General features: G+C 42.3%; 1 protein-coding gene across 6 annotated transcripts in view; it reads left to right on the top strand.

Moving 5' to 3' along the window:
- Positions 1-27,944, top strand: part of kiaa0825 (KIAA0825 ortholog) — a 139,173-nt gene that overhangs the window by 41,331 nt on the left and 69,898 nt on the right. For 5 of the 6 annotated variants that reach the window (XM_088076891.1, XM_088076892.1, XM_088076893.1 and 2 more), the window contains 12 exons: positions 1,441-1,591; positions 4,634-4,824; positions 6,570-6,776; positions 8,028-8,138; positions 9,975-10,114; positions 13,859-14,038; positions 17,692-17,922; positions 18,010-18,314; positions 18,484-18,590; positions 20,989-21,133; positions 23,433-23,588; positions 25,121-25,215. In XM_088076891.1, the coding sequence (XP_087933017.1) occupies positions 1,441-1,591; positions 4,634-4,824; positions 6,570-6,776; positions 8,028-8,138; positions 9,975-10,114; positions 13,859-14,038; positions 17,692-17,922; positions 18,010-18,314; positions 18,484-18,590; positions 20,989-21,133; positions 23,433-23,588; positions 25,121-25,215 (2,019 nt within the window). The other variant, XM_088076895.1, reaches the window with a different exon arrangement.

Here is a 27,944-nt window from a genome sequence, read left to right as displayed (position 1 = left end):
TGGTGCTGATTTACTAATCAAGTTCCCCACTGCGCTCATGGTTGTTTGTAATTTTGGTCGAGAAACGGTTGTTTCATGTCATGATGCGAGAAGAATCAGTCAACTTGAACTTGATGGAGTGGATTCAAAGGTCTGAATTTGTGCAACTGCAATCCACTCAGTCGAGCATCCATTAAATAAAAGACAGATATTTTGTTACTGGTTACTGATTGAATCTTGTGATCTTAATGAATATGTTGCAAATCTGGGAGTCCGTAACTTACTTTACGGTTATGGTTGCCTTGCCAGACAAAGAACAACAATATAACTGAGCTGTGGGGAACATGTATGTCTGTGTGAGTGATGCTGCACTAATCAACAGACACATGGAAATCGGTCATGTTGGCAAATGAGGATTGCACTGTATATGTTGCTGTCCTTTTGTTTTATAATCCCAGTAACAATACATGTACAATTACAATAACAATACAACAATGATGTATAAACCCACAGATGGCAAGTGTAAGGGGCATCAGGCTATGTCAGAATGATCAGACGGGCCTTGTTTCCAACATCAACCATTGTTTCAAGTCTTAAACATTACTGAATCGTCTCCAAACTGCTGTTAATTTATCAACAATAACCCAATCAGACAGCCTGCTCAACAGATAATTAACAGAATTGCATTACCAGCAATTGTAGCACAGACTGAATGAATATATCACAACTCATTTTAGCAACTCTGCATTTATTGTCACATGATTTTTGACAATATTTAGATATTTATCAGCAACACTGGGGAAAGAGGCAATGGACAAAATAGTTTCTGACTTTTAAAATTCTTGAATCTTCTAATACAGAGAAAACATTTTGAAGGATTTAAAACATTTTTTTTTACATTAAATTGCACATTTAGGAGGGGACCAGAGAGTTAAAAAAAAAAGAGTATAAGTGATTGGCAGGAGGTAATGACACCCACATTGTGTCTACATCTGGTGAGTTTTATACCCCTTAATACCCCCTTAACCTCTGCTCTCCACACATTCCCTCTAAAGGTATCCCTGGTGCCCTCGGTGCTCTTGTTGTCCCACCTCTGGCCCCGTGCACCCCTCCACCTGCACTTGCACCGTGCCCCCTCCGGTCATAAAGCACTTCCCTCTCTCTACACCATCCAGTCCCCCTGGCTTTAAGCCTCCTGCACCCCTGTTAAACTCTCGCCTCGCTCTGGAAAGTATCAAGGCAGGCAGATTTAAAGGATATGAAATGTCGCACTGAACATTTGGAATAAATCATCAGTTCTTTCATCTAATCATCTCACCTCATGTTTGTTTGATGGCTCCCTGAATGTACAGTATCACACTTTTGACCTCAGCTGCTCTTTTCTTCTTTCTTAATATATCATATGTAGCATGTATTTTCTGTCATCTCTTTTAAAGGTTTGTTTCTTTCCTCCGTGCCCAGACCCCTGACCCTGTTGCCTATCCAGAAGTACCAAGATGCGGTGGAGGCCTTGAGAGACCAGCTGACCAGTTACTGTATCCAGATTTGCTCCAATTGCATTTTTCAAGATGCAGAGAGTCATCACTGGGCTGACCCCAAACCCTTCTACGAGGTACTGTCCTCTCATTTCCCTAAAATCTATCTGGTGGAATTCTCTTTTCCCCCCAAGACACCTTGAAAAGACTTCACTACACTATGTTAACTCTTAAATGATGAAAAAAATATTTAACCGCCTTCCTAAACTTATCTGAATTGAAGTTTCTGGCATTTAAAGTATGTAAGTGGCACCTATTTTAGTAGTACTTATTTACCCCCAAACCAAAAAGACAGTAACACATAAAACACCTGCAGTATTGTCTGGTGTTGATTTCACTTCTTTCATTGTGAGAAAGTGGGAATTCTAATGCCACGTGTCTTCGTAGGCTTTTTTTTCTCATAGATTGTGAGGAACTCTAGGAATTATACTCTGGAGCTTTCTTGCCTCTTATTTTCATTCCCACAATACACCTTTACCTCCCACTCTCCCTCTTCTAACCAAGTCTTCTACTCTGAGCTCCCTGAGAACATCTGTGGCTTCCATGCTGCCCCAGGGGCTCCAGGGATTCAGCTGTCTGAAGTCTGCAGTCTACACTGGGACTGTCTGGAAACAGCATAGGGCCTCTGAAACTCTCCTACCTTTATGCCCTTAAACCAATCTAAACCTCCTCTCTCTTTCATACTTTACCCTGCTTTTGCCTTTTTTTCTCCTTTTGTTCCTCCCTCCTTCCCCGGGTCACTGGTGTCAGACAGACCTGCTGTGCGCAGGTGTGTGCTTTTGTTCAAGCATGCCGGTGTGCATCTGTACAGATGAATGCATGTGTGGGTGTGCAGCAGCATCTCAGGATGTGCGTTTCATTTGGTGTGTGTGTGTGTGTGTGTGTGTGTGCATGTAACGATGTTTTTCATGTCTGTTGTATATGCACAAGGTTTCCATCTCCTGGATCCCCAGCCCTGTGTCGTTGCTTCCTCACAGCACAGCGCAGCTCCAAAAAGACCGTTCTTTTCCTTCCTTTTGTTATTTTATATTGATATTGACACATGAATAGTTGTTGGCAGAGAAATATTTAATATGCTATAACAACAGCACATGAGGTCAGTAAAGGCGATCAAAGGAGTTCAGAGCGTGACCTTGGCTACCTTCCTTGTCTGGATTTTGCCTTCAGAGCCAAACATTAAATTGCATTTAAGAAAAAAAAAAATGCCGTTATGAGTTTCCAGTTTTATTCCATCCTTAGTTCCCCATCCCAGATTCAGTACTCCCTGCTGCCAGGACTTCATCTCTAATTGGAATTTGTTCATAGTTGACCTGGCTGGTTAAATAAAGTTTGACTCGAATGAACGGATTAAACAGTCCAACCACACATGCAGTTGTGGCTGCTCTTGGTTCGGATCCAACGTCTGTGTCTGCGTTTGCTCTGCTGAGTCCACAGGCGGAGGATGGCGGCCTAATCCCGGACATAGAGCTCGGTCACGCTCCCCATCAACCACCGATCCCTAAATGACTGGCTCCGGGGAGGAGAGGGAGGGAGGGGAAAGAGAGAAGTAAAATACGACATAGATGAGGTGAAGTAGGAAGAAAATGAGAAGAGGAGTGTGGGTTATGATAAGTCGAGGATGAAAGGAAGTTTTGGATGTGTCAGTATCTCCACCACACATGTGCACCATCCACTGGAGCCGTAGGCGACGGCAGGGTGGGGCTTGCTTGGCCTACAGCCCTACCAGAAATAGCCTTAGCCCCACCTTAGCCCTACCATTGAACAACCAAGAAAGGTACCATATCAACTCCTTTAATTTTCTTCTGTTTGCCTGTACACTGTGTTCTCCCGCTGACAATGTCCGGCAGCGTCCCCGCATCCTAACAGCGTAATGCAGTGCCGTGCACATTAAACTGATCCGAGTTCAGGAGCAGAATCGCCCCTCATTCATTAAATTTCCTGGTTGGTCATCAACGTAAGATCAAAGCTCGTACACGTTACGTCACTGACGTCACTCGCGTGCGCCTCTACCAGCTAACATTTAGGGTTTACCTCCGTCAAAACTAGCTAGTTGCTAACCGCACTTAAATCGGAGAATTGAAATGTCAAAATGGACCGTTTCATTTCCAAACGCCAACATACAGAAAATGTGCATGTTGGTTAACTTTTCATCCACACCTGAGGGGGCACAGGACAGGGAGGAGCTTCCTCCACCTGCGAGAGCGAGTGAGTTTAAATATATTCAAATTTCTTTATAAATCTCTCTCCCTCTCTCATTGTGCGTGCGTGTGAGTGTGTGTGAGACATTATTTAAAATGCGCAGGGTTTAGGGACCGGTGTGTGGGTAATAGACCATCCGCGTCTGTTGCGCTTGTTGTTACGCGTGAAAAGGGAGTCATTGCAATCATCCTAAAGTAATCATCTCAACTTGAGTATTATTTCTGTTTGTTGAGAGGACGGTATTACTTATATTAAAATTTTGACATTGGATTTGCCCCACCTTCATCTAGCCAAAAAAAAAATTTAAAAAAAATGTCTGCCATCGCAACTGGCTGGTGCATTTTATTTTTGGAGGTTAAACATGAGGAGTTTGGGCGAGGAGATGTAGAAGAGAAAGGTTTAATGAATTCATTCTTCCATATCTAAACCAGGCTGCTGGAAGCCAGGATACTAATCTGTTTTCCTCCATCTGTCCTCCCCGTCTCTGTCTGTCTTCCCTCTCACTCTTGCTTGTCTTTGCTCACTTTATTTAAAGAAGTTTTCGATTTCTCCCCTTCACTCTTTCTCTCTCTGTACGTCTATGTGCGTGCAAGTGTGTGCTTGTTGTGATGTGTTCTCCAGTTCAGGACTTTAAAGCGGTCTAAAATCCCAGTGGGGACAGAAACCCAGGTGCAGAGTGCAGGTGGCGTGACCACAGAGACATCCTGGTGTTGACAGACCTGCCTCTGTCTCTCGCTTTCTTCTCCTTCATGTTCCATCTCTCACTCTCTTTTTCTCTCTCTCTATTTTTATCTCCTTCACCTCTTGGTTTTCTCTGTTTTTGCTTCACTGTCAATATCCATATCACAATATGTCTTCATCATCTGCAACCCCCCTCTCTGTCTCCCTTCCTCCCTGCCATCCACCACTTTCTTCCACAGGGCGAGCGCTGTTCTTTCTCTGTGCAGATGTGGTTCTACTTCCTGTGTGGGCTCCGCAGCGACCTGTGGGCGTTCCTTCCGGCAGAGTTGGCCAAGGATGTGCTTGGCCAGGTGCTGTCAGAGACTTTACAGCTGCTGGTGCAAAGATATGCCAGAGCCCGTCCTTCATACAAGAGACACCTGCAAATCAGGTAGCAAGTACAGCTGTCAAGTGCCATACTGGCCTTCTTGTCACTGTTTTTAATATAAATGAGGCTATACTAAAATAACATCCAAAATGTAGTCAGGGGCCTCATAACAAAAAGTCCAATGTCTGAAATCCTATATTATGTCAGTTTAGGATGACATTTAGGATTTTTTGTTTTTGTATTACAGAAACAGGTTTCTTGACTGCATTTGGGAGAAAAACATATCATATCTTAGGATAGAATTTTTAAAAAATCTATTTTTAAAATTTTATTTTTTTAATTGATTTATTTATTTTTATCACAGGTCCTAATTTAGGGATTTCCCAAGCTAGGATGGCATAAATCCAAAATTACTGCCAAAGATGGCAGCAGCACTGTTATTAGGCAGGTCTGTATAAAGATGTAGACCAACATGAACACCGTCAGCTTCCCAGTTTTGCAGAAGCAATCCGACTGGATTTTGGATTTGGATTTGATCAAATCTTGAAAACTGGTTGTTCAAAAGAAAAAGAAAGGATTCTGAAATCAGATTAGGTGACGTAAACCAGTTTTGGTTTTGATCCGGACTGAACCCTTCAGTATGGACTCAAAACTTTTTAGTAGGATCAGAATACCTTTGATCCAAAAGACCAGGATTATTATCTGCTACTGAAGGTGTTGAGATTTGATCAAAATATACCATTGTTTTCTCAATTGCTGTTTACAAGGTCAAGATTAAACTTTGTACCTGTTAATACTGCTTTCTATCAAATTCTATCTAATTTGTGGTTTTCCTGACTATTCCCAATAAGTATAGATTATAGGAATGCTTTTAAATCGCTCATGATCTTTTTCACACATGTACAGCCAACATGTATGAAGACTTTGGTATAAACTGTATATAAATATAGACTTGGGTATTCGTAATGGTATCATAAATTACGTCAGAACTTCTAGGCACAGCTCTAAATGGTTTAACCTCTCTCACTGTTGGCTTAGTTTCCCTCAGCTCCTTTGGGTCCAATGGTGGAGGTGGTCTGACGTAGTGTTAGCATGCCATTGGCACGCTCTCTGTACAGACTCAAGGGTCATCCTCTCCGCCTGATAGCTGAATGATGACAATGAACAGGCTAAACTGTAACACACGGCAAGAGGATGAAAGAGTGACAAAGATGAAGTGCATTATACAGTACATGTGTAGCACCGCAGGATGTCAACACAAAGCCTGGTTTATGTTGCCTGGAGATACATGTGTTTCTGGAGGGACAGTTGTAAAGTGTAAGGCTAGCCTAAACAGATGGCTTTTCAAAGCTCCTCCAAGTTTCCTATGTGTATAGCACTCACATGGGTACTCTTATGCTACTTCACCTCTCCTGTATCAGTCCATCTCTGTGTGTGTCTAATAACAATTTAGGCCATGGGAAGAGCAAGCATGAGGAGATGAGAGATGATGAGCAGCGCTCCCCGACCAATTGAGGAAACAGATTTAGGGGCGTATAAATGTGAAAGCAGTGACTTTTATTGTGAAATCCAAAGCCCTTTGTACAGTGAGCTTTCCAACAGTAAAATCACCAGGAGGGTCTGTTGTCTGGCTGCCTGCAATAAGGCTGTTATGTCATGATGTAATGGTGGATGTCAACCATTGAAGACAGGGATGTTTGTTTTTAGTGTCTTTCTGTCTCTTTGTGTTCCCACAAATTCCCTCACATTACATCTTTTCTGTTTATATCTATACATTCACTTCTCTGTTTCTTTCCTTTGTGTCCAAGATGTGACATCACAGCCGTGTTGCTGTATGTGGAGCAGCTGATGGGGAGTGTGTGTGGAAGTCCCGAGGCCTTGGTGCACTCCAATCCTTCTGCAGCTATTGCAGTAATAGCGGGTGGATCAGACTGGCCGTACCAAATCCACAGCCTGTGTGAGCAACTCCTGACAGTCCTCGTCATTGTCACAGCACCCCTATCTTTGCTCTATAGGTTGGTATGCACACTGTCTTTTTGTTCTTCAAGCTTAAAGGTGGTGTCTGCTTTTCTGGAGAAAGTCTATTGTTATTGGAACTCAACACCCAAACAAATACACCCCTCCCGTCAGGGCTCCTTCAGAAGCTCCGGTAATACCGGTATCTCCGATGTTATTTACCTTTCATTACTATCATGGTGTACCTCTGTTCCTCGTGGGCAACACTGTGGAAGTGGGAGAAAAACCATGCAAGCCATTTAGTTTGTTTTGCATTTACAGAGCCAGGGCTATGTATAAACATGGATTTTTTTTTTTTTTTAATTGGATGTCACAATGTCGCTGCCATCTTTGTTTGAGGCAGAAGTGATGTGATTTCTGTGGTCTGTACAATACAAAATCTTGAGTGAGCTTCAGTTTTCCCTCTTCTTTTTAATGTTGCAATGTTTAGTTACATTTTGATCGCCGAATATTGAGGCCCATATGGCATTTCATTATTTTGAAGCCCAATTTTGTGATTCTAAGGCAAGACGTGGAAGAGAAGGTGCACTGATCTTATTATGACCACCAAAATGCAAGACCAAACACGTGATCTCACAGTTTCACTATTGTATGACTTATTAGTATATAGATTTGTTTATTTATTCTCACCTGTTATGATATCGGTAGAGCAGACATAAGTGTGATTTGACCCATAGTCCCATGGGTGTTACATGAGCCTTCTTGATGGCCGCCAGCCACTTTTTTCTTTGCAATTCCTCAACTGGTATGATGTAAAATTACAGACTTGGAGTTGTATAGTTTTGTCAGTTGTACAGCCAGTCACCCAGCAGCTCTTTGGCATGTTGGTGTGTTGATGTCACGAGGAAAATTATCGCTTTTCCAAGCAGCTGTCTGCATTGCTGCAAAAGTGTGCATTCTTCCACACCATTGCCGTGCAGCAACAACAGGCCAGACGTTGACTTTGAAAATTGGATTCGAAGTCCTGATTTCACCTATAAGTTAAAGTAAAATATAATGTATGCACACCTAAATGTTCTGCTTTTCAAATGAAACTATTCAACTAGTCTTGTCTCCTTATTGAAGACACAGCCCGCTGTGTACACTGTAAAAAATACTATAATAAGAAATAAATAAAAAGTATATTTTCAACAATTTGCACATTCATTTGTTTTGTGATAATCAATACCTGAAGAAGTATGAAGTACCATTTGTAAATTGAAAATGGATTGTTTAAAATGGCCACATGTTGTCTCAATCTCCTCCTCCAGGATATTTATGATTAATCCTGAGAAAGATTCTGCGCCACAGCAGCCTGACAGCCATGTTGTCCACTGGCTAAATGCTATCAACCCTGACCTCTTCACAGAGCACGCTGTACGGTATGTAAAATACACCCATCATACCATCCATCACCCATCATACAGTAGGTACACATTAACATGTCCACACACAAACTTGCATACTCGCACAGTCTGGTATGCTAAGCCATCACACACACCTCCACCCACTGTGTAGAAAACCATATGTGTGTGTGTGAGTTACAGACGCACACTGTATGTGCGGATATATAACCAGACTTAGCCATTGCTCAGGGCTTCGAGCTGGAGTTGCTGAGGTAATATAACACAGATGCAAGCTGGGAAAGAAAAAAAATATAAAATAATAAATAAACTACCGTAGCCGCTGACACTGATTTTGTTTATGTTGATGGTTGCTGAGGGCTTTACACATGAGGCGTCAACAGAGTACACAATGATGTGTGCGCAAATGTGTACATGCCTGCATACATGTGTGTCCAGTTACTGTTGTGACCTCCAAGGTGCAGTCAATCATTCGCCCCCCCTTCACCCCTGACTCCACCCTCCTCCCCTCTCATCTCCCTCACTGCCAGAGGTGATGTCATTGCGTGCTGATGTAGCACAAATCAAACTAACCCCAGCTCTCCTTCTCCTAAGTATTGGAGAGCTGAAATTAGTTTATTTTTATGACCTCTTTATTTCTTTGCTCCCACCTCCTGCCTGCATGTGAAGGCGCCAGGGGGCCCTGCCAGTGGCCCAGGGCCAGATCCACAGGTCCTTCATCCTGCACCCAGCCTCTGTGGCCAGATCTCTCCCCAGCCTATTAAAATAAAACCCATTGTTATGGTTATTAAATAAAACAATAATAAAATCACAAAGCACATAAATAAATCATCTAGCATAACAGGCTATAAAGAAAGCATTTGAAGTTATGTTTTCTGGCCTTATGTGTGTTTCTGAATTTGCACACATTAAGGCTTTGGGTTTTTTTTTTTTTTTGTGCCTTTGCATGTGTGTGTCTGTGAGAGAGAATGTGTGTGTGTGTCTTGGTTCTGTAAGCTGACCCTGCGCTGTAGCCGGGTAGATTTATCAGAGCAGTTAAAAGAGGATTTCTTCTGGATTTGCAGTCCTAGTGACATCATAAATTGCACTGTCAGACTGAGGCATAGTTTTCCTCAGTCAAGCAGCAGGGTGCACCCTGCTTCAGCTTTCTGGCTCAAATGGAATGGTTAATTTCTGGGCAGACACCCCCTGTACTCCCTCCCGCCTTCGTGCTCCTCAGACAAACTCTGTCCATTCCTTCCATTAGATTTTTATTGAGATGTATAAAGTAATATGCAGGCACACACACATGTCAGCATGCCCTCACGCTTGCACACGTACATAACCACAAGCGCAGGCTCTGAAGGGTGCACATACACACACACACACACACACACACACACACACACACACACACACACACACACACACACACACACTTGCGCACACACACACACAGCAAGGATACGGCTCATTACCCACAGCTGGCTGCAGCCTCTTGGTTATACAAAAGATGTAGGAGGGGGGTACTGCTGTATATTCATGTATTTGGCTGTCTCCCAAATGTTAATTTGGTTTTAGCTGGCCAAGATTAGAGCTAATTCCTTCCCGGTGCTCACTATAAGTAAGCGAGAGTGAAGGCATTTGCAGACTAAGCTCATATCTGGAGTGAGTGACATTGAAGGAAGTTACCATTGTAACATAAACACTTTTTCCTTCCTGATTGTCATCTAAGACAACTGTGATTTCAGTCCCTGTCTTTCACTTGTGATGCTGTGATGCTCCTTTGTTGTCTCTTTCTAAATGGACTGCTATCTGTACGCTCACCTGACACTGCAGAACTGTCAACTTTGTTTTTCTTCTTTCTGCTCTCAGAGATGGCCTTATGGGCCAGGCGGCCTTTGCATGTCAGCTGAGGCTGCTGACCTCTGACCCTGAACACAATCCCAGGTTGCTACTGCGAATGCTGCTGTACGGAGACTGTCACCTGCCTAGAATACTCCTGGAAAACTCTCGTAAGTTTTTTTTTTTTTTTTTTTTTTTTAGTGTACACAGATTGGTATGCGTCAATGGATAAAGGGCACAGTGTGTGTGTATGTGTGTTGTACATGCTTAGCTGTCAATCCTTCGGCTACTTTCATTAATTCTGTAATATTTCCAATTTGTATAATGCTGGACCTACAGAGTCTATCCCGCAGAGGCCATGAGTGGGAAGCTGTTTACCAGTGCCTTAATTATGGTGCTTAAGATCCTAAGCGAGTTATACAGACCTTAGATGAGCTCTATCCATTTTATGAAGTTATCATCAGCATCTTTGCCATCATCATCATTTTCACCTTGGTCACCATCATCACTAAATCAATAGAGAGTAGTAATAAACACTCAACAGGCCCAGGCGGAGCACACACGCTGACCTTTAAAGATTTTCCCTTCCTTCTTCTCCCCTCCACACTGGCAACAGTCTAACCTTTAAAGACTGTTGTGCACTCGCACATTAATTCACATTATAGCGACCTCATTAATAACAACTCTCACTGTCTCGTTCTCTCGCTCGGTCTGAGGCTGGCTCAGAGGCTCTGCAATGCTTCTCCCCGCACGCTGCCGTAAATCAACGCTGGAAGCGCTGACTCTCGCGTGTTATCACGGTGACGGGCTAATTAACCAGGAAGCAGACAGACAGAAGGAACAGCTTGACTGAACGCCTACACTCCCATAAGCCACTTCACTTCCCCATATATGGATATTCAGAGGTGTTTCTTTGTGCAATTTTGATAAAAATTCAAGTGTTACTTACTAATAAATGGAAATAAAAAGAGTCACAAACTGCCTCAGTTGAGCTTTGCTCTATCCAATTCAATTAAATTTAGTGTGTAAAGATCCAGTGTTTAGGACTTAGGAGATATAAATCGAATATAATATAATAAGTATGTTTCCTTTAGTGCATAAACACCTACAAATAAGAATCGTCATGTTTTTGTTACGTTAGAGTTGGCCATTTACATCTACATAGGGAGAAGGTCATCATCTAGAGAGATCACCATGTTACATTACTGTGTTTCTACAGTAGCCCAAGAAAGACAAACCAAACACTGGCTCAAAAACAGGCCATTCTTTTTTTCACATTGACCACCGTTAGCAGCACCTCTGCGATGAGTGTTGGAAAAGCAGTACATTTTTAACAAACTTTAAACTTTTTATATATTGTTTTCACTAGTTTTAATCACCTGATCTGTTTGTTCTGGAGAGAAAATGGCTCATGGAAAATGGAAAAGTTGGCTTCTGGTAAAAAAAAAAAAAAAAACCTCCTGAAAAAATGAAGTCAGAACTGACTGGGAAAGTTTTCAGCTAAGTTTCAATCTACAATCCTCACTGATGCCACTAAATCCCCTTAAATCTTACACAGTGTTCCTTTAAATTAATTGTTAAAGGGGAATTTCACCCATTTTATTGTTATGGTCTTAGACAGTCCAAAAATATACCTAAAAATGAACAGCTCTTTCCCAAATCCAGAAACGAGAGTGCTAAAATTTGAATAGGGACAAAACAGGGATTTTCTGAGTATTTAGGTACATTTTCTGTTTCACGACTGTGAACACTACAATAGAATAAAACTCCTTTGGGTATAAAAAAAAGAAAACAAGTATTCAGTGGGTCCACAAACTCAGGTGCCCTGTCATTGTCTATGGAGCAGTACAACACTTTATACCCTATGAGATCACAAGTTTTAGACTTGTCTGACCTTTTTCTTTAACAGTAGCTTGTGTTTAAAAGTATTAATTGGAATTTCCTAGGCCATGGAAATAACACTTTGGAATTCCTAATTAGGTGGTTCCCTTTTAAAATCAGCTTCTGTCTGAACAGTAGGACACTAGCAGTGAATGTCTTCTGATATTACTAACTTTGTTTCATTAACAGCACTTTGACATCACTGTCGTTACCCTCAGACACATTTTACAATACAGTATTTCTGCTTTATCAAAGCACAGTAACTTGCGAGAGAGCTAGCTACCAAACTGAATCACCTTCCCCCTGTCTGACAATTTGAAAATGTGACTGTTTGCAGAGGGATAACACCTCCTCCACATTTACAAAAACAGTTTTTTGCTTTTGCACAACTCTCCCTAAATCAGAAGATACACCACTCCAGGTGCACACACACACACACTTATACACACATAGCCCTTTTATTATCATCAGCGTGTCTGTTTCCAATTACAGAGGTTTGCAGAGAGGGCCCTTGTGACTGGTTGACTGGTTGTCCGGAAGATAAACAGGTGTATGTATTGGCGATGTATCAAGGCTGGATAAGCTTAGAGACAGAGAGGGAGGGAGAGAGAGTGAGGGAAAATAGGAAAAACCAACCGAGAAATCGACATAGAAACACAAACCCACTGGAATTATTGTGCGCTGCAGCGGTAGTGGAAACTCCACAGAGATGTGCCAGCGCACTGTCATCAGTTTTTCTCAAGTCATCTGCTGCTTCATAATAGGATCATTATTAAAAGGCACCTAGTTAACCTGCCATGCTCTCCAGCACCCCAAGTGGAAATTAATGTTAGTCGCCCCCTGTTTCCTTGGACCGTTGCAGCCACAGCAGTGATATCCAGAACACTTTCCCCTTAAGGACCAATTACCAGACATGGAGTGAACAAGATGCTGGCGTAACCCACATTATGGCGCCTAATAGACTGATTGTAGGTCAGGTTGGTTGACCACTTTGGAGTGCATGTCTTAGATGTGTTATTGTGAAAGAAAAGGAGAGAGATGTAGAGGGAGACTCAGAGATAGAGACAGGGAGATAAGTGCTATCAGTTCTCACCAGGACCTTGAGTGGTGGCAGTGCTTCCTACCTGCCTGTTATTAAGGCGGCTGATATTACCGTCCCCGTAATGCAGCAGCTAATTCAGCGCTGTCATTTTAAAATAGTCCAGCATTAGTCAGATGGAAGCCGCGCTGCCCTCCATCACAGCGCCCCCTCATTGACTGCTGCGTTGCATACACTCTCCTATTCAAATAGCTGTCATCTCCCACACAGCAGACTGACAGACCGCTGGATGTCTGCCACCTCTGGAGCAATGGGCCTTTCCTCAGCAACCCCTGTCAACTTAACACACACACACTTGCAAGTGCACAAAACGCATATATAGACATCCATATGGTTTACACACGCACACACACCTCCATCCACAGCCCTGTGCTCAGACAGCAACCCCCACAAGGACACCCTGTCAAAACCTCTTCCTTTTCACTTCCTGTCTCCATGTGCTGTGGGGGCTTTGAAATCTGTTCCTTTTTCTGTTTTTTTTTTCTGGTCTGTTTTTTTTCCCTCCATCTAACACAGATGTGGGTTTTTCTTCCCCTTCTATTTCACAATGCCTTTTGTTCACCCTTTCTGTTAACATGTGTCAGGTTGGGCAGCCTTGACATTTTCCAATGTGTTTTTGTGCAAAGAAATCAAGATGCTGCTTCGTTGGATAGAGTTTTATATCTTTCACTACCTACCTCTATAAGGTTGATACTTTTTAATCGTAATTCAAAAAGCAGTCCGATTTAACGCTCACCTACACACCCCCTAACTGAGAGTTTTTTGTGCTCGTGAGTCGGCCTCTTTTCCTCTTTGTGTATCCTGTTGTTGCGTGTGTCAAGTATTCGTGAATATCAAGATTTCATAAATTCATTGACATTTGGATTGCCCACACATTTATTTGTATTGTGCACAGAAGTGTCTCACTGACTCAGACCGACTCTATTTTTCTCAGATTTTTGCCAGGAGAGCTACTCAGAAATGTCTACAGAGAGCCGCAAAGCAGGGGATGACTTCATAGTCGCATTGTTCAACCTCTTTAGTTGCCTAAATAATGTTCCCAAGGCCTTGACTCAGTTCCTTCAACCCTACCTGGAAAGGGCGCACATATGGGAACATCTCTATACACTGCCAGGTAAAGTAGCAATCAGCTGCTGTGTTATATTGTAGTTCAGGAGTCATTACTACAGAATACAGAGTAACCCTAAAAGCTATGGTGCTATTGAAAATCGTAGTCCTGTGCACTTCCCTACATTGTGTGTTTGAAACCCAATGTTTTCATGTTAATAAACAATGATATACTTCCGTAGTATTTAATGATATTTTAATTTTTTAGGATAAGAATCTGCTTTTGAGAGTAACATTGATGTTTTCATTGCTTGTTAGCTTTGTGCTATTTGGTTTATAGTAATTTCTAAGAACAGATATCTGCATATGTATGTTGAAACTGTAGGCAAAGAAACAATATTTCGGGTTTCCATATGTCGACCAAGTAGTACTGACCAATCATGTTTGAGCAGCAGGTAAACAGCCATCGGCTATTCAGCTGTATATGAGATTTAAAAATTGTATATGCATTCATATAAGGAACTGTTAGAGATTAGCCAAAACAGAAAAGAAAGTCTTGGCCTGGATATCTGCTTTCTAAAGCAGGGGCAGCCAGTTTGAAGAGACATAACCCATTCTACTTTGCTTCACTCTGACTCTGATCATTTAATTCTAACCAATCTCAATTCTCTTGCCAAAACCTAACTAGTCCTACCAATAAAGGCAACAAGTACTCGGCAATCAAAGGTAAAGTTGGGTGGGTCATGCCTGTGCTATCCCAGAAAATGGCACAACCTTAAACCAGCTTGTCTTTTTTATGGCCAACATCAGTCAGTATATAGGTGGGTAAGAAGCAGAAAACAATCAATGTGTCCTCTACACATACTTTGCTACTGGTTTAAGCTGCGACTTTGCTGGCCCAAATTTACCAATGTTCAATGCTCATGCGATGCAAAGATGGAAATTAGCTTCGTCCCTGGAAGAGAAAGATTTATTCACCCCTCTGCTTGCATTGGATAGAGGTGAATAGGAGGCAAATATTCAGTGTTAATTTCGCTCAGTGTGTGACCATAGAGGCTTACCATTGTCAAACCGAAAGATGATAGGTTCAGAGCTTGGCTTTACAGGGCAGGATACTGTACTGTTTATCTATTCTATACTACAAGATAAGTAATAAATAAGTAAATAATGATAAAACATAGAAATTTTAATGTTATTCCATCATCATGATCATTCTAGTTCTATGTGATTAAATACCTAGTCAGTATCATTCTCATTTTATGTTTAATTGGAAAACTGATTGTTAAAGCTGTCACCTCCAAAGATATTCAGTCTCAATTGTTAAATGCTTGTATGACAGGAAAGTGATGTGACTGATATAAAGATTTACCCACATTTTCTCATAATATTTTAGATATGTTTCTAAAAATAAGAGTTTATCTGCCTGCATTGAATAGCTCATCTCTCAAAAGGGCCAATGTTGACATTGCATGCACGTGAGCCGAAGCATGGCTTTAATATGCTGTTATAGAGACTGCAATTACTCCCCAACTCTTCCTTTCTTTCCGCCTCTCTCTGGTACAAGCTTTGATACAGAGCTTAATCAGAACTCCTGTGGAGTATGGAGCCCTTTTTGGTGGTGATTTTTATATCCTGGGTGAGTGGTAATTATTGTAGCATAAATTAGGGTGATTGGAGAAGAGTATTTGGATGGAGACAGAGCAAGGGAGGGGTCGACAGAGGGAAAGAACGAAAAGGAGATAGAGTGAGCCAGAGAGAAATTCTCAAAGTCATCCAATCATCATTTATCCTCACAGGGTAATTAGTTTAATTATTGGACTGTGCCAAATCTTTGTAATATAACTTTGGTTACAGGATACCCCCGGTGCCCCCATTTCTATTTAAACTGTTCACTGAGTTAACTTTCGTAGATTGGGTTTAGAATTTCACTATTTCTCCACTTACACTGATGTTTCATCACACGGTAGCAGGTTGTTTCGAATCAATACACCAGTCAATACAGTAGCGGGCGGTATAAAGTCTGAGAACCAAGTGACTTTGAAAAATAGGTCTAGGTCTCACCTTCCACTGAGCACTTCTTCTCCGAAAAGCTATATCATTTTCTGTTCCGCTCCCCTCTTTTTCTACGGGTCTGAGGTCACACATTTGTTAGGCGTCCCTGGAGATTTCAGTGCGCTTCGAGTGCCGTCACAGCACTATATCTCTCTGTTGTAGCCTTTGGTTTTACAGCCGACGCTGTAGGAAGTTTATGGGTGCCATACAACTTCATGCTGTGGCTGCTCTGCTATCAATATGCGCGGGATATGAAAGGGCAGAGCGACGGAAGACATAGTGCACCTGGAGAAGGTTGTAAGATTTCTACTGCGGGCCACCTGGGTTTGATCGAGAACATCTGAATTTAACTTGACATTACTCGCTTTTAGTGGAGATATTTCAGCAGAATCCCTTAACGCTCTGTGGACATGCAAGCTATTCACATCTCTGTGTTTTTTCATTGTCTGAAAAGTGGAGTCATTTGCCACACAGACTGAGTGTGAGGTGGACTGTAGCATGTAACCCACTCTAATTTGGTAGCAATCATAAAATTTCATCTACCCTTCATTTTTATGTCAATTATATGGCATGTCTGCAGGTTTCTGACAAGTTTACAAGTCCAGCCCTTAATAATTGAGGACTTGATGTAGTGATAAAACTACATACAGTTGGAGGTCTTAATTTTTTATTATGCACTAAGAGACTTCTTTATACTTCATGTCTGCTTTTAAGATCATTTTAAAAATAGGGTGTTTGGAGTACCAGTAAGCATTTCTGCTTATCAAAATCTTCATCTAAGTAATCTTGGTCTGAGACGTTTTTAAAAAGAAAGTGACGGCACATCAGTGGTTAGACATAAGTTTATTTTAATTTTTTTTTGTAAATCTAAGTTTTTATTTTGAACATGCAAAATAAAAAAAAAAAAAAGTATAAGTACGAAAACAACACCAGAATATCCAGCGGACATAATCAGTGAACAACATAAGTATTTCATGTCTGTAATGGAGCAGAAGGAGGTTAACACTTATCAAATCCTAACCTTTAGAAAAATATATTGAAAAACTTTATATTTAACATGAATAAAGTTAGAGGTTGTGCTGCTTCCCAGCACTGGACATGATACATGTGTCACAAGGCATGGCAGCTTGCTTAGAAATGTTCTCCTATATTACGAAAAAAGTTTACCAAAATGTGTTTCCGAAAATATTGGAGGAGAGAAATAAGCTATGCATTTGCTGATCTGTCTTCTATTTAGATTGACAATGGTTGGTTTAGAAGATTTATAGTAGTTTCAAGTGGCAGCAGTTAGCACCAGACACCCCTGAATTGCATAAAACAGCCTAGATTCAACTTTATGCAAATGATGAGTGGACGCCCCATCTCTTGGAATGCGTTACACTACCAAAATGCATTGCAAGGCTGCTTACATAGACAATAATACTTTACACATATCTTATGTGAGTCAGTTTAGGTCTGGCATTTTGCATCCTGCAAACTGGGTTTCTTCTTGTTCACTGGCTTCAGTCCTTCTTACAGAACCACACTAGTCACAGCCTGACATTGACTTAATGCGTTATTTTTATTCCAGCATTAAAATCAGTGATAGAAGTTGTAAGGTCATATGTGTTCAATTTGATATTCACACACCCTCCATTACCTGCTGTATTTATTTGCCATTTTTGTCAGACACAACGCAGGCTGTACCTATAGTGATCAGCTGTATCCGGGCGGTGGTCACCAAGTCTATCAACAGCCTCCTAGTTCACTTGGTCTCCATGGTGATGGGTTGGCAGACCACAGAGGAGCCCAGTGGAGCCTTGTTCAAGCAAAATGTACCAGAAAGTATCCTGGCTAAAATACCAAAGGAGTGGAACTACACACCACAGGAAGCACGGGGAAAAGATACTTCTGTTAAGAGTACGCACAGACTGAGTGTCACATTTTCAAGTGAACTTTAAAATATTTAGGCTTGTATTCCAAAACTAACAATTTTTCTCTTTCCAGCTGTCATATCCGGAACAATCGAAGCCTTGTCCTTCATTTTCACCAACCTGCCCTTGGCCGTAGCGTCCGTGCCTCTCTCTGTCCGCTTCCTCTTCCAAGTGGCAGAGAAGCACCTCTCCCAGCATACCCGGCAGCTGCGCTTAATGGGCCTGTTACTCTGGGCCCTGTTAGGCTGTCTGATCCAGGGTCTAGAGGACTCAGACACACTAGAGCAGATCAGTGGTCTGGCCCTGGACCGTGGGGCAAAGGAGCCCCTGTCCCTGCTGGCTGAGTGCCTACAGGCTACCATGGGCATTCAACAGAAGGTATGGGCTAAGGTCTAAGTAATAATAACAATACTATCAATATTAATAAGTAGGGATGTACAGATTAGGGCATGGTAGAACACTATACTAGGCTTTTATGGTTGAAATTGTATATTAATGCTATAATTTCATCATATTGATGTCTGCCAACTAATCATCTGTCTGTCAGGGTGTTCCCAAACCTACAGTACACAAAGTGCTGCAGACTCTGGAGGAAAAAAGACCCAAGTGGACAAGTATGCAGCTGCAGAAGGCCCGAAAGCTCTGCTCAGACAGGTGAGAGGTCAACTGAGGGGATTCAGCAGGAGGTCAAGGTCAGAATGGTATTGATGTAGTTTATATTGCTGTTTTCATGCATTCAGGAAAATGCTTTATGCACATAATCCATCATTAGAATCTGTTTGTATTGATTATTCATGCACACCATGCAAAAAAGGCGGTATCCTTTTATTTAGATCACTTTAATCGTAAAAACAGCTTTTTATAAAATGAATTTCCCAGTACATAAGTTTTATGATGTATCAATAGTTAGATAGACTTTGAGGGCTGATGAAGGAGGAGGTTCAGACTGATGTGACTGAGTGATGTCATATTCAGCTACTTGACATTGAATATAAATGCTGAATAAAACAATGAAAAAGAACGCAGCTTAGACATGCTTTTTTTTAATTGAGCGTTCAAATTCTGATGTATCGTATCATCCCGATCATTTTTCATTGACGAGCTTCATGATCAAGATCAGTGGATCTCAGATGTGTTTGTTGTGGTGAATGATGGACACACTGTCTGACTGAGTGGACTGCAGCCTGGAGTGATGGGTAAACAGCTTTCACTTTGGGCTGATCTGTGACCTTTGGCTCGCCGTTTTGTAGCTTGTTCCCAGAAATTGTGCCTCTGGTCGCTCACTACATCATCACAAACTCTGGTTACATCCATCCTCATAAAAAAGTGAGTCAGCGCCATAACACAACATGTACAATTAAAAAAAGGAGAGAAATTAAATAAATAAAAACTGTGAGTAGATTATGGCCGGTTCTAGGAAATGCTGTGTGTTTCAGTGACAGGAAGAGGGACGGTGGGGGGTGGGGGGGGGGCTGGGCGGGGGAGCGGGGGGGAGGGGGTTGAGTGGAAAAGTGAAAGAAGAGTGATTATGTATCACCTGTCGGAGGCATTCAGTGGGATCATTACTATTCATTAAACTAACCTTCACAGGGAAGTGACGCCTGGCTTGTAAACAATCAGAATACAGTGTCAGAAAGAGAGAGAGCGGGAGAGGGGTGTAATAACTCCAAAAACAACTGGCACTCCACTCACTGGCATTTTGCACGTACACACACACACACACACACACACACACACACACACACACACACACACACACACATACACATACAGAGTAAACCCCTCAACAAAGAACATTTGCCCCTTGCCAGCCCTCCCACCTCTGTTCCCTCATCCCACTTTCCCTCCTTCCTTTCCCAACTGCAACAACCCCCCCCCCCTCCTCCCAACGCCACCCACCTTGTCTTTGCAAAGTAATTTGTAGAGGAGAAGATTATTGTTCTCCATCATGGTGACCCTGGCTGGGCTGACGGGATGCATACACAGATGAAGATGAATGCAGTTATTCCTTGGCGGAGGTCTGCCTCTTTCAGGGCACATTGGCCCTAATGACATGATTGATAGGCTGTCCCAAATCCGGAGGGGCCCTCATTAATCACCCCGCTGACTGAATCCAATCATCTGCTTCACCTGCACAGTGATGGACAGGAAAGGATACAGCGCAGGTGCTGACACGGATGCACAGCCACCATCGCCGACAACACCACCGCCGGGCCGCCAGGCAAAAGAATGAGGGGATGTACACGGACGAGAGGGGACACCTCTTCCTTTGCCACTCTCAATGTCAAGCAGCCAATGGCTGTCTGACAGGCGACACCGTTTCTGCCACCTTATAATTACAAAGGAGAAGAGAGGGAGAGAGAAAGAACAATGACAGGAAGTGTATGTGAAGGAGATGGTTTGATGGACGGTAGTGTGATATCCATCCATACAGGAAGGGCAGGAAAATGATGCGGGCGTCTGCCAGGGGTGGGGACTGTACATGCATGAGGACCTTGACACGCAATTACACACACACACATCCACACTTAAGAACACACACACCAATCACTTTTAGTGCACCAGCATCCTTCGGTCAAAATTCTCCTATGTATCTCATGAATGGGAATTGAAAACAGTGAAAATTATTTCGTTATCTAACCCTCAGTAATTTGTATTTCTCACTCACGTTAGCCTTGTCCGGACTGCATGGTTTCTCAGAATGTTTAGTGAAGCAAAAAGATATTTCTTTTCTTGCCAAGAATTGCATTTTAAGTTCATTTTCCCTCTGGAGTGAATGATTTCTCTAAAAACTAAAACTAATTAATTCAAAACTCAGGAGTCATGTTTCAGCTAATTTTCTTGTGTATTGCAAATTCCAAATTTTACTCTAAATTCTTCTCCAAACTAGAATATTCTTTTCCAGCCAGAGGTGTCAGCTTGTGTAGAGACACAAGCTGACACCCTCCCTCTTCCTGTTTCCTCTCCTTTCTCTTTGCCCCACTCTGTGATTTTTTTTTCCGTCTTTGTGTTTACTTTCCATCTCCTTTTCCCATCTCTGTTTCTCTCTCAGCGTATTTGAGCGAGGGAAGGAGAGCGGAGTCGCTGTGGCTGAACTGACTGAGCAGAAAATAGGCCTGATGCTGCTGGAGGTCTGCCACAAAGCAGGTGGCAGCGACTACCTGAGGCAGATCTATCACATCATCCAAGGCAATGAGGTAGGGAAGCACTCCCTCTCCTCAGCAATTAGGTGGCTGCTGGCCTGAGGCCGCAGGCTGTTCAGGAGGGGGAGACAGAGGGAAGAGGGCTGCTGCCTGTGTGCAGTCTGCTTGTTCTGATCTTCTGTTGTTCGGGTGACCTCAAGGGTGCAAACCTACAGGGATTTCCTGTGTTGTACGCTCACCACATGTAGAGGAGAGGGAGCCACATGTAGTTATTCAGTACAAAACTCTTTGGAGGAAATCAGAGTGAGAAAGAGCAGCAGTTCCTTAAAAAAAAAAAAAAAAAAACTCAAGTAGAAGTTATTTTAGCTAAACTCGCTTCAGAGAAAAAGTTGAACAGAATGAAAAGTAGAAGTTCTCTAGAAAGTGCCCAAGTAAATTGAAGTAAATATGTACAGTATATATATATATATATATATATATATATATACAGTACACAGCTGGTAAAACAAGTGCTCTGAAGTGAGTATGGTCCCTAGAAGAATAAGTAAAACGTACATAAGAAAAGCTATGTACAGAGATTCAGGTTATTTTAAATGGTTCCATAACTCTTCTTAAGGTAGGCCTGTTGACATTTCTCCTTTAGTGAATGTCAAACTGGAACATCCTCCACCTACAGTACAATACATTTATATCCCAAAATCAATCCCCTGTTACTGTATCACAAAAGCACCAACTTATGCTTCTCTATACACTGCATCACATCTACTTATGAACTGTTTTCTAATGGATCTTTCACTGGGAAAAATAATTAATTATAGGATGAGGCTGGCAGTGTTCTGTATTTTTCTTTTATTGACAACAAATTCCATTAAAGAAAAGTATATTAGTCTGTTTTTCAAAACTTTCCGACTTATGCACCCAGGCACAATGGTGACTACACTGGACAGTTCTGTTTTTAGAAGGGAGATGATGATATACTTCTATTCTAAGGAGAGTGTTATTTATATAATGATAATTTTGTAAAATAGACCCCCTGACCCCAATGTGCCAAACAGCATAGGAGAAACTGATTTTTAATCTCAAATTGTATTATTAAATGTCTTTACCAGTTTTAATCACCTGATCCATTTATTTAGTAGAGGCAGATACCTCTGTGGGTAATTCAGCTCAAACTAAAAATCCTCTGAACAATAAACACTGAAGGAATCCTAACTGGAAGAGATTTCAGCTGGTTGCAATATGCTGTCCTCACCACTAGATGCCACTAAATGCCCCTATATTTCTTTTTTTCCCCCTTTTTCCCCATTGCATTCAAGAAAAACAATACAGCATGAAAAATCCTCAAATGCTTGGTCAATGACACTAATAGTGGAGGACCTTCAGTGATCATCAGGGCATATATGTGCAGAGGTGCAGCAATAGAGTTCTTGAAAGAGTGAGGAGAGGCTACACTTGTTGATGCTCATGATGTTATAGACCTGCTCCTCCTATACCCCGTCTATTAGGAATAACACAAACATAAGTATCCTATACAGTATGCTGCTTTTGATGGAATCCGTGATCCAGCCATAACTCTGCGTATAGCAAGTTAATAGAATGTGAATAGGATTCCCAAGTAGGCTCCGAGTTACCCTCCTGGCAGCTCGAGTATCTCTGCCTAGCCAAGGTCGAGGCAAGAACACACAGGTCAGGGACAGACCGGGCTGCTGGTGAGGTGGAGGGATAGGAGGTTCACAGGCCATGTCAAACTGACGGATGGGAATATAGTGGATTCACACCAGGTTGCCCATGTACACACACCCACAGAGATGTACACACACTCATTACTTTTTGCTGTACGTCTTGCAAGACTCCTGTGCTACGCAACCACAGCAAAGGTTGCAGAAACAAAATCAGAAAGTGTACTAGCACCCTGAAATCCCTTCTGTTTCTCTATAAAATGTATATTTGTTCTCTGTTTCTCTATATCTGTTCCTGAACATTTCATTAATTTTACCTTTATGAGGCTGATCCGTTGGGAATGAAGAAGGAAAAAAGTTCTGTCTGAACTTGATTTAGTCAGTAAAATGTAAACTTTTTGAGGTGCTTTATCATATTTGAATATTGTAATAGTAAAAATAATGTTACAAATGTCTGTATGCTGTGTATGCTGATTGTCCTTGAGTATGATTCGCTGCTCTTTCAGGGTGAGGAAGTTAAGTTTTTCTTGTAAATAACATTTTGGCCTCTCAGTTGGTCTTAGCTTTTCAGCTCTTTTCCTGACACAATATTTTCTGTCAGACTTTTTCAACCTTTTTCCCTCCTGTCTCTCTTGTGTTCTTACCCTCTCTTTCCCCTTCCATCTTGGATACAGGAACTATTGATGTTTAAACTAAGTGGAAGCACGAACTTGCCTGATAATCCTCCCTGCTTGGTGAACTTTGACCTTGGCTCTGAAAGCCACACGGACACTGCCGGCTTCAACCCTCTCCACCAATTTGACCACATTGGCAAGAGGAAGCTGCATCAGGTTTGTCATGTATTTTCAGGGATATCATCACAGTGTATTTTGCTAGCAAAATTACGTATGCATTTATTTATTTTAGTTCTATTAAATGGTTTTGATGTTCCAGTGATTATTGGAGCTTCTTCATGCCTTCAGACTTTGTACTGTGTTGATGTACTTGTGATGTGCAGGGCGTTGTCGTTTCAACTTTCTCCCAAGGCCAGAAGCTTAATGTTGAAGGTTAGGAGCTGTTTGAGTCTCTAGTGAACTGGATACTGTGGCAATCTCTAAAGTTGTCAGGTCTTTCTGGGGGCTCGGCTCTCCTATTCTCCATAGGTCGCTGCCTTTTTCCATGCAGAAGTTAGGCTGGCAGGAAGAAAAGAACACTGAAAAGGTGAACAGATGAGAGAAGAATCCTTTTTCATGAAAGAACGAGTAATGTTAAAGGAGAGTGCATTCTTAAAGTGCACTTCTTTGGGGCTTTGAACCGTATACCCTCTTACCCCAAACTTACTCCCAGGAGTGCCACCACGATGTTCAGTTAATTGTTAGATTTTTTTTTTCTCCATACAGGGGATAAGTCTAGCTACAGGTAGTTTTAATATGAGAGATGTCGACTTTCCCCCTCATTTCTCTCCTACTATCAAGGGAAATCCCGCTGATATCACAGAAAACAATCAACAAAAGCGAGTATTTCCTCGAGATAGGCTTGTGTGTGTCTTTTTACTTTTTTTAAAAATGGATTAGATGTATTTATACACACATTACATCCCTTGTAATGTAGCTGTGTTGCCGCCATTGTTTTTCAAGAACAGACACGTTTTAATCCTAAGACTTGGCCTGTTTTCGGCTTATCACAGGAGGCTGCATAGCTTTGCATAGAAACACCCTATTAAGAGAATGATTAAAATGCCTTCTCCGCTTCAGGTGCCTGTGTTGTTTGTCAAATAAAATGGAGGGTGGAGGGGAGGGGGGAGAAAAAAAAGTTACATCCATCAATCACCTACGAGGAAGGAGCAGAGGGGGGATGGATGGATGGAGGGAACGAGTGGAGTTCTCCTCCTTTTGTCAATAAAACTCAGCCTGGAGTTAAGAGTGACATTTTGGCAATCAAAGCAATCTGATTTTTATTTGCTTTCCCAATATGGTGCTAGTGCCAAGCGTGTTTGTGTGTGCGCGTGTGTGTGTTTACGAAAAAGAGAGAGTGAGAGCAAGAGGTGGAGAGAGAGAAGGAAGGAAGAGGAGGGGCTGGCGGGGTGCCATTGAAGATGGTAAGAAAAAAAGCCAAGCAGTCACAAGAGTAACGACTCCCTCCCAAAATTGATTTATCTTTCTATAAATGATGGCTACATCCCCCCAAATGGATTTATAAATTAATTGCTGTCTTATTGGAATAAAAACCTTCTTGTGCGGACATGATTGATCGCCCGGTGTCGGTAGCCTGCGCTGGGGACCCCCCTCCTCCTTTGTTAGTGGGTCCCAGCTGGAGCGGTAATGCACTGATGGTATTAACCCTGATTAATAACTAACAATACGCTATCCTCATACATCAACAGAGTGCAGTGGTCGACTGGGCATGGGACTGGCCGAGGCTGCTGCCAGCCTATCAGGGCATGAGTCGGGTCACCTTCAAAACTCTGCTGGCCAACAGGTAATACACTAATTTCACTCGTTACGTATACACATGTTCAATGACAGCGGCTTGTGCACACATGCAAACGCAGGTCTTTCTGTGTTTTCATGTTTCTATTACGTTCCTCACAGGTGTTTTTGTTTTTTGAGCGGTCTTTTCATGAAATAAAAGCCCTACTCTGCAGAGGGGTGCGCTGCATCAGTAGTGTCTTTACCCGTACAAAATAAGGCGCTCACTTGGGACTCCTGAGGCAAGTTTCCCTCCAACCCTGAATTCTCTTTTGACTTAACCTCGGCATAAGCTCCAGTCATTCGGGATCATGCAATCTCTTCATTAGAGGTTCAAAATTCCACTTTGTTCAAAGGCCAAGGGCTCCTGTGGCTCTCAAAATGGAGGCTAAGCTTTGAAAAGAACTTTTTGGAAATATTGCCATAATATGCAGTGTGTGTTGAATCATGAGATCCTGTCTTTGTTAAAGTACATGTGTGACTATTCATGGAAAAAAATGTAGGCAGATTTCTGTAATTGAGGTGTGCCTGCTCTTTGGGTACTTTTTAGGCCTTGACACAAACAGAAATATACTTAGAGAAGAAAAGAGTGACGAGCTTGGTTTCACCTGATTGAAGAGTTTTTCACCCAAGTCCACCACCCCTGTCCCATCCTCCCCTTCGCCCCCCTCCTCACCCATTCTGCTCTGCAATGGGCATAAATATTTATGCAGGTATGTGACACATATTAGATGGCAATACTTCAGGCTGTTCCCTGTTCTCCATTCACAGCTGTCACGCTGCCAGCTATCAGGGAGCCATGGGGCTACTGCACCTTGTCTCCACGCCTACGCCCAATCCATTCTAAATCACCGCCATTGTAACACACACACACACACGCACACACCTTGCTAACAAAGGGCAAGCTCTGCATCTGCCAAGGACACAGGTCTAATAAGGGTGAAGTACGCGGCTCTGTGCTGTGCTGTGACGAGCTTTGTCGTCTTCGTGACTCTACTCCCCTCTTCCCACACATACATACACACTCTCTATTCTTCCTCCTCTTATATGCTGCTTTGTTGCATGTTAAAACAGATACTGTCATTGCTTGACTGAGCCAAATTAGTGTTGGGGCATACATGAATAGAAACTGAATGAAGTGGATATGAAGTTAGATAGGAGGAGAGAGAAAAAAAGAGATTGGACGCAGTTTGAGATTGTGAGTGACACGGAAAGAGAGAGAGAGAGAGCAGTCAATACTGACACAGCGCCAAAACGTATGAGGAAGGATGGGAGTGGGAGGGGGGTAAAGGTTATATAATTCACCCTAATCTCACAGTATCAAAGTGTCTGAGATTCTGCCATTTGCCTCATTAGCCTCTCTTTGTTGGGCCAGAGGAGCAGATTTCATGGAGGATTTGGAGAATGGCTTTGGTTCTGCCTGAGACGCTCGCACAGAGCAAGAAGTTAGTTTCACGGCTGGCGACATGTAAGCTGTCAAAGTTTTCCTCAGATCCATCTCCGACTCAAAAATATCTCCCTAGCTATAGAAGACCATTCACGGGATAAGCGCACTGATGTTGGATCCACTGATCCATTTGTTAGTGTAGATAAGGATAACGCTTTCTGCATAACGGCAGACTGAAGCGCCCTCGGTTGTTTTCACAGAGGCTTCACAACAATAACTCTTTTGCTCCCTCCAGTCGCTGGACAAACTGGAGGATATAATCTTTGACTTTTGACAGTGTTAATAGTAATGACACTGTGTCATACTGTACAAAAACACCTATCACTGTGACCTTGTGATGTTCTGTATTTTCTGTCTTGCGAGTTTTAGTCTCCTTGAATGACTTCCCTTCCCTGTACACAGCCAATATATATTTTTTCGCTCCCTTGACTGTGTGAGTTAGCAGTGTGGCCCATTGGCCTCCTATATATTGTTACAGTGGCAGGACAGTTATTGTGCCCAGGGTTTATATCACATTCTAATGGAGCAAGGCTATGAGTTAAGGGCGGTAGGCTTTTACACCAGGGCTGTTAAATCACTGTTCAGATGACTTCATTAGCAGAGCAGGACACATGCTGAGACACTTGCGCCTGCACACACATAAACACTTGCACATACACTTTTCACCCCGCTACCTTGACGGTGTAGCCAGACAGGAGGGAGAGTGGATTTATACAGGTGTGTGTGTCCTTCTTTGTCACCTGTCACTTCAGCTCCCTCAGCACGATGGCTCATCCATCATCTGCAGATTGAGCTTTTCAGCAGAAACCAGACTGATTAATACTACCCTAGGACCCCCAGGGTTGACTGGCTGACTGGCTGACCTGACTTCCTGGCAGGCTGGAAGTTTCAATGGATAGATGGACGATTTGTGGGTGGGCTAAGTTTTTAGCCTGTTTGTTTTCTGACTAAATGGCTAACTAACTGATTGATTAATGCCTTGATTGGTGTGATAGGTGTAAGAAGTGGAAATGACTAGTGGGATAGTTTAGGTGAATTACAAGCTGAAGAGTATTTTGACTCAATGGCAAGTAGGTTGACCAGCCTGTTGGCCTTTGTATCATGTTTTCAATTTGTCCGTTTATCTGTCCACCCGTCTGTCTGTCTGTCTGTCTGTCTGTCCCATTCTCATGAATGCGAAAAAGTACCACTTTCTTGACATCACAGGAACGCTTGGAAGGAATTTCTTCAAATTTGGCACAAACATTCACTTGGACTCAGGGATGAACTGATTAGATTTTGGTGGTCAAAGG

Source organism: Plectropomus leopardus, chromosome 4, assembly GCF_026936395.1.
Source record: "Plectropomus leopardus strain MGB_pleo_1.0 chromosome 4, ASM2693639v1, whole genome shotgun sequence".
In the NCBI taxonomy this organism is placed as follows: Eukaryota; Metazoa; Chordata; class Actinopteri; order Perciformes; family Serranidae; genus Plectropomus; species Plectropomus leopardus.
This window is presented reverse-complemented; position numbering and strand designations above follow the sequence as displayed.